This window comes from Rhinoraja longicauda, chromosome 38 (assembly GCF_053455715.1).
Source record: "Rhinoraja longicauda isolate Sanriku21f chromosome 38, sRhiLon1.1, whole genome shotgun sequence".
Classification (NCBI taxonomy): Eukaryota; Metazoa; Chordata; class Chondrichthyes; order Rajiformes; family Arhynchobatidae; genus Rhinoraja; species Rhinoraja longicauda.
The window spans coordinates 17,592,613-17,599,926 of NC_135990.1; the positions used below are offsets into that span (position 1 = coordinate 17,592,613).

The 7,314-nt window shown below is 47.2% G+C and overlaps 1 protein-coding gene across 18 annotated transcripts in view; it reads left to right on the plus strand.

Moving 5' to 3' along the window:
* The window catches only part of LOC144610836 (tropomyosin alpha-1 chain), a 43,644-nt gene extending 41,338 nt beyond the window's left edge, over positions 1-2,306 (plus strand). For 12 of the 18 annotated variants that reach the window (XM_078429773.1, XM_078429781.1, XM_078429780.1 and 9 more), the window contains one exon: positions 1,075-2,306. In XM_078429773.1, the coding sequence (XP_078285899.1) occupies positions 1,075-1,147 (73 nt within the window). In that variant the 3' untranslated portion in view covers positions 1,148-2,306. Of the gene's footprint in view, positions 1-271 lie in introns of all 18 variants that reach the window. The other 6 variants (XM_078429787.1, XM_078429786.1, XM_078429784.1 and 3 more) reach the window with 1 other exon arrangement.
* The last annotated feature ends 5,008 nt before the right edge of the window (positions 2,307-7,314 follow it).

A 7,314-nucleotide genomic window follows, 5' to 3' on the forward strand; every position in this document is an offset into this window, starting at 1 on the left:
TCTCTAAAACTAAAGCTAAAAATGCGTTGAATCTGACAATGCCAAGAACGGGTTTGGCATTGTGGCAGGTTGTAGATGTGATGCTGGTGTATTGTGCCTTGTGTTGGGGAATGTATGCACTGTGACACTGCAGACGTTGGGGATTAATAATAACAAGAGCCTCTTGGATTTGCTTTGCTACTGAGCTCTGCTGTTTTTTCCTGACATGTTATCTCACCCTAACTGGATATTTTCTGCTTTTGTTTCCTGCATCTTGCCTGGGATCCTGAAGACCGTCTGTATCACCAACTTGAGCAAAACCGCCTTCTTGCTAATGAGCTTAAGCTGGCATTGAATGACCTGAGTGACTGATTTTAGGGGTGATATCTAGCCTGTTTCTGACAATTGTCAGTTGATTATTGTACTTTCTCCTACGGCTAGATTTGGATTATTTTGGGGATATGTCCTTCAATCTGTTTTTCCTTTGCGTATCAGAGTCAGATAATTTAGCCAGCTTTGCCAAATTTTGATTTTGATTTCTCAATAAGTTAACTAGTCGACTGGAGAACATTTGGTACAGTGCTATGCCATGATTGAATGGTGGAGGAGTGGATTTGATGGGCTGATCGGCCTAATTCTGCTTCTATGGCTTATGGTCCATGAACTTCTTCATTCCATGGCATAAACATTCTGATTTGTGCAACGTTAAGCCAGTATTTTTAGATGTGCATGTGCACGTCCTACCAGATGACACTGTGCCATTGGTATTTGTGTACTCAAATATTATATATCTTTGCATCGTCCTAGTTTGTCATCTTTGCTAGTAAAAAATGAACATTCTGCAGGATCCTTGCACACCCTATTGTCCTGATGCCTTAGAACCATGAAAAGTAGTCTCTCGTATAACATTGGAAAAGTAGATTTCTTATGTTGCTTTGGAGATAAGTTATCTTCATTTTCCCACTTTCCGGACAAGACTTTTCTGTGTACGAGTAAATGGCTTGACCTTGCTGGCTACATTCAGTGTGCATGCCTTGACTGTGAATCTTGGAGATAATGTGTGGTCTATTTAATTATTTTTTAATTTTGCAACAGAGAAATTGGCACAAGCCAAGGAAGAAAACCTCAACATGCATCAGATGCTCGATCAAACCCTGCAGGAGCTTAATAATTTGTGAGCGGCCTACTTAGGCCGCACAGGCTGCCCTCTGTTGCCAAAGCCCAACTTGAGAACAGGGGCAGCCTGCTTTTACGTGGATGTTCGGAGAAGGGGCTTGCAGCCTGGAATCAGACACCCATGATGAATGATGAACCATTTGATGGTAACACTATTGTGCAATTGAATAGATTGCAAATGAAATCCTGCAGTATCCCATAATTGTTGCACCTTATTAAGAAACACTCTCCCAATTGTTTAAAGGTACTGTAATTGCAGACTGTATTTCAAAAAAAGTTTCTCTTTAAAAATAATTGGCTCAACCCTCGATTTTGATGTTTTCCAGAATTTTAATTCCTTACCAAATGTCTTGCACCCTTGCTTAATGTTCTTTTTTGCTGCTTGAGTTTTTTTAATGGACAATTGCACTGCTAACGAAACAAAGATGGGGTTGGGAGCAACGTTTTAAACTCACTTTCGTTTGGTAAAACACTGGGTTTTTAAATGCCAGCAAGTTTCCTTTTGGAGGGAAGAGGAGGAAAACAGAATGTTTTAATTGAAGCTGAGGGTAGTGCAGCCAATAATATTGCCAGCTCAGTTACAAACCTTAGCTGCCCTTGAGACCAATTTGCTCAGACTAATGTCTGAGTCATAATCTTCCCATCTTTTAGTTCAACATTCCCCAATGTGGTTTGAAGTCAGCTTTTTAAAAATATCATAAACTTAACCCACAAATTTGTATCTTAAATATGAGCATGCTTGACAAAATCACCAGGCAGTTTGTTTAACGAGCGATGTCACAAAGGTTTAGGAATATATTTGATAAATCCAGCACTCTGCTTGCAGGCTGATCAGAAATTTTGTCACAATGTAGTAATTATTAAAAGGGTGTCTCCATGCCAACATTGTTTGATTTTTTTTCTTTGGTGAGTTATTAAGACCACAAACATGAGAATAACAATATGGCAAAATTAATTGCCTTTTTTCTTTGTACTCAGTTGAACATTGTACAAAATGTATGAAAAAGTAAAATCTGAAGATTGTTTTGTTGCAAAAACATAACAACGAATGGAACATTCTAATTCTTCCCTGTGCACGCTTAATTGTGAATTGGTTTAACAATATATCTGTCCATAGACTGTATAATGGTATTAAACACATGCTGATGAGATTTTGTAAACATGTCCTTCATATTTCTTAATGAGCTTCCTGTCATGAATTTGGAAATTGCATTCACATCGGCTGCTTTGCAAGCTTCATCTCAAAGGCCAATGGAGTAGTGTGAAATGTTGCAGCTGTTATGCCAGGGCAATTACTTTGTTCTCAACATGAACGAGTTGGGCTGAAGGGACTATTATGACTCTGAGATATAGATATAGAATTAGGGCGGCACGGTGGAGCAGTGGTAGAGTTGCTGCTTTACAGCGCCAGAAACCTGGCTTCGATCCTGTATGGGTGTTTGGCTGTACGGAGTTTGCACGTTCTCCCCGTGACCTGCGAGGGTTTGCTTTGTGAGCTCCAGGTTCCTCCCACACTCCAAAGACATGCAGGTTTGTAGGTTAATTGGCTTGGTAAAATTATAAATTGTCCCTCGTGTGTATAGGATAGTGCTAATGTGCCGGAATCGCTCGTCGCCGCACTCGGGCCTGTTTCTGCGCTATATCTCTGAACTAAACAAAACGAAACAAAAATATTCAGCAGGTTAGGTGGCTTTTGTGGCAAGGGAAAGGTTTACCATTTCAGCTTGAATAGCCCTTTGGCTGTTGGGCCCAAGGGCTATTCAAAAACATGTGCGGGGATCGCTGGGCGGTGCGGACTTGGTGGGCCGAAAAGGCCTGTTTTCGCGCTGTATCTGAAATATGAAATATAAATATGAAATATGTCCTTTGGCCCAACAGCCATGTCAATAAACATGTTCCATCTACACTAATCTCGTTTGCCTGCACTTGGCCCATATCCCTCCATACCTGTTCTATCCATTGTATCTGTCTAATTGCTTCTTTCCCACTTCACCGTAAACCTATGTCCTCTAGTTCTCGATTCTCCAACTCTGGGAAAGAGACTCGTGATTTTATACATGTCTATGAGATTACCCCTCATCTTCCTGCGCTACAAGGAATAGAATCCCAGCCTGCTCAACCTCTTCCTGTAGCTCAGACACTTGAGTCCTGGCAACATCCTTGTAAATCTTCTCTGTACCATTTTCAACTTGACAACATCTTTCCTGTAACATGGTGCCCTTGAATCTTTATCTGAACTGAGAAAAGTTAGAAATGAAACATATTTGGTGTGTTTTCACAGTAGGATATACATCAACTGAGAAACTGGGCATAGGAATGGCAGATAGACAAGTGCCAAGTGATCCTTTTTGGGAAGTTAAACTTGGGCAGGGTGTACACTGTGAATGGCAGGGTCCTGGGTAGTGCTGTGAACTAAAAGTCCTGGGGCGGGGGCGGGGGCGGGGGGGGGGGGGGTAGTGTAGTGCTCTGAAATCGGCAACACAGGTAGAGAGTCATATGGAATGCTTACCTTCAATAGAGTCATTAGCACATAGAACAGTACAGTCCAGGAACATCCCCTTCGGCCCACAGTGTCTGTGCCGAACATGATGCCAAGTTAAGGTAACCCCCTCTGCCATGCACATGATCAATATTGCTGCATTCCTTGCAGAGCAATGCATCTACCTAAAAGCCTCTTACTAAGCCTCCACCATCACCCTGGCAATGTGTTCCAGGTGCCCAGCACTCACTACGTGGGGAGAAAAGAACATCTTTAAGGTATGTCCTCCAATATGAATCTGTATTCATTGAGAAGGACCTGGAGGACACGGAGTTCTGTCTCAAAAATAGAAAAAGCATTTATTTCAAGAGGACTAGAATACAAAAACAGGGATGTAATGCTGAGGCTGTAAGGCGCTGGTCAGGCTGCATTTGGAGTATTGCGAGTACTTTTGGGCCCCATATCTGAGGAAGGATGCGCTGGCTCTAGAGAGGGTCCAACGGAGGATTACGAGAATGATCCCAGGTATGAGTGGTTAACATATGAAGATTGTTTGAGGGCACTGGGCCTGTACTCGCTGGAGTTTAGAAGGATGAGGGGGGGCCTCCTTGAACCTTACTGAAGAGTGAAAGGCCTGGATACAGTGGATGTGGAGAGGATGGTTCCACTAGTGGGAGAGTCTAGGACAGATAGCCTCAGAATTAATGGACGTTCCTTCAGGAAGGAGATGAGGAATTTCTTTGGTCAGTGGGTAGTGAATCTGTGGAATTCATTTCCACAGGAGGCTTTGGAGGCTGTCAATGGATATATTTAAGGCAGAGATTTATAGATTCTTGATTAGTACAGGTGTGGGGAGAAGGCATTAAGAGGGGGAGATAGGTCAGCCAGGGTTGAATGACGTAGACTTAATGGGCCGAATGGCCTAATTCTGCTCCTATCACCTATGAACATATGAAATGCTAGGGCAGTTTTAGATCAAGGAATTGGGGCTGAGGCTCTTCAACATCATGGTGGATAAGTCCCCAGGGTCTGATGGGATGCTCCTCAAATTGTGGAGTATTTTGGACAATAACGGCCACCACACTGTCCTTCCAAACGGCAGACGTGAGGCGGTCCTTCAAAAAGGTCAACGACCGCAAAGCTCCGGGGCCAGGTGGTATTCCAGGGCGGGCTCTCAGAGCGTGTGCTGATCAACTGGCAGAGGTGTTCCCCAACATCTTCAACCTCTCTCTGAGTCAGTCTGTGGTTCCCACCTCCTTCAAAGCATCCATCATCGTTCCTGTTCCAAAGAAACCAGTAACCTCCTGTTTAAATGACTACCGTCCTGTCGCACTGACATCAGTCATCATGAAGTGCTTCGAATGACTAGTCAAAACTCACATCTGTTCCTCTCTCCCTGACACCTTGGACCCTTTTCAGTTTGCATATAGACCAAACAGGGCCACGGACGATGCCATCGCCATGGCAATACATACTGCGCTCACCCACCTGGACAGGAACGGGGTACTGATTGAGAATGATCAGCCATGATCACATTGAATGGCGGTGCTGGCTCGAAGGGCCGAATGGCCTCCCCCTGCACCTATTGTTTATTGACAAAAGAAATACATATGTGAGAATGCTCTTTATTGACTACAGCTCGGCATTCAACACTATTATTCCCTCGAAACTCGTCCCCAAGCTCCTTGATCTTGGATGGATATTCGATTTCCTGACGGGCAGGCCCCAAGTGGTGAGAATTGGCAGCCACACCTCTTCCTCACTGATCCTCAACACAGGCACACCACAGGGCTGTGTGCTCAGTCCTCTCCCTGTTCACGCACAAGTGTACTGCTAAGCACAGGTCAAACAACATCCTAAAGTTTGCTGATGACACGACCATCTTGGGCCTCATCACAGACAACAGATGGCCTACAGAGAGGAGGTAAAGGCACTAAACAGCTAGTGCCAGGAAAATAACCTCTCTCTCAATGTCAGCAAAACTAAAGAGATGATCGTGGACAACAGGAGACAGCGGGGAAGTGGACACCTCCCCATCCACATCGGTGATGCTGAGGTTGAAAGGGTCAGCTGCTTTAAGTTCCTCGGTGTGCACATCACTGAGGACCTTTCTTGGACACTGCACACGGACACAATAACAAAGAAGGCCAGCGGCTCTTTTTCCTGAGAAGACTGAGGAAGTTTGGCATGAACGCCAGCATCCTCACAAACTTCTACAGATGCACCATCGAGAGCCTGCTGACGGGCTGCATTACAGTCTGGTACGGGAACTGTTCTGCCCACAGCCACAAATCACTACAGAGAGTGGTGAAGACAGCACAGCACATCACTGGCAACTGTCTCCCGGCCATTCAGGACATTTTCTACCGGCGGTGCCTGCGGAAGGCATGCAGCATCATCAAGGACCACAGCCACCCAGCACGCAGGCTGTTCTCCTTGTTACCGTCAGGCAGACGATACAGGGGTAAGGCTGCACGTACCACCAGACTTAAGAACAGTTTCTACCGTCAGGCTTCTGAACTCATAAACACATTTCACATCATATATGTTGATTATTTTAATATTGTCTTTTTATCTTACTAATGTCATCTTTATCTTATTTATCCTTGGAATATTACTGTTGAGGTGACCCGTTGTCTTGTCAAATACATTTCATTGTATCGATGACCCTGTGCCAACCTACATATGACAAATAATAAGTTATTATTAAACTTATTAATAAATTATTATTATTATCGGCGATTTCAACGGAGTGGTTCATTTTGTTCCTCTAGTATCTTTGCTTCTCCCCCTCTCTCTCTCCCTGCCTCCCCCTCCTCTCTCCTCCCCTCTCCCTGCCCTCTCCCTGCTCTCTCCCTGCCTCCCCCTCCTCTCTCCCTCCCCTCTCCCTCTCCTCTCCCTGTCTCCCCTCTCCCTCCCCTCTCCCCTCTTCCTCTCCCCTCTTCCTCTCCCCTCTCCTCTCCCTGCCTCCCCTCTCCCCTCTCCCTCCCCCTCTCCCTCCCCCCCTCTCCCTGCCTCCCCTCTCCCTGCCTCCCCTCTCCCTCCTCTCTCCCTGCCTCCCCTCTCCCTCCTCTCTCCCTGCCTCTCCTCTCCCTCCTCCCTCCCTGCCTCCCCTCTCCCTCCTCTCTCCCTGCCTCTCCTCTCCCTCCTCCCTCCCTGCCTCCCCTCTCCCTCCTCTCTCCCTGCCTCTCCTCTCCCTCCCCTCTCCCTGCCTCCCCTCTCCCTCCCTGCCTCCCTTCTCCCTCCTCTCTCCCTGCCTCTCCTCTCCCTCCCCTCTCCCTCCCCTCTCCCTCCACTCTCCCTGCCTCCCCTCTCCCACCCCTCTCCCCTCTCCCTGCCTCCCCTCTCCCTCCCCTCTCCCTGCCTCCCCTCTCCCTCCCCCCTCTCCCTGCCTCCCCTCTCCCTCCCCTCTCCCCTCTTCCTCTCCTCTCTCCCTCCCTCCCCTCTCCCCTCTCCCTGCCTCCCCTCTCCCTCCTCTCTCCCTCCCTCCCCTCTCCCTGCCTCCCTTCTCCCTCCCCTTTCCTCTGCCCTCCTCTCCCCTCCCCTCCCCTCCCCCCTCTCCCTCCCCTCCCCCTCTCCCCTCTCCCTCCCCTCTCCTCTCTCCCCTCCCCCTCTCCCTCCCCTCTCCCCTCCCCTCTCCCTGCCTCCCCTCTCCCTCCACTCTCCCTGCCTCCCCTCTC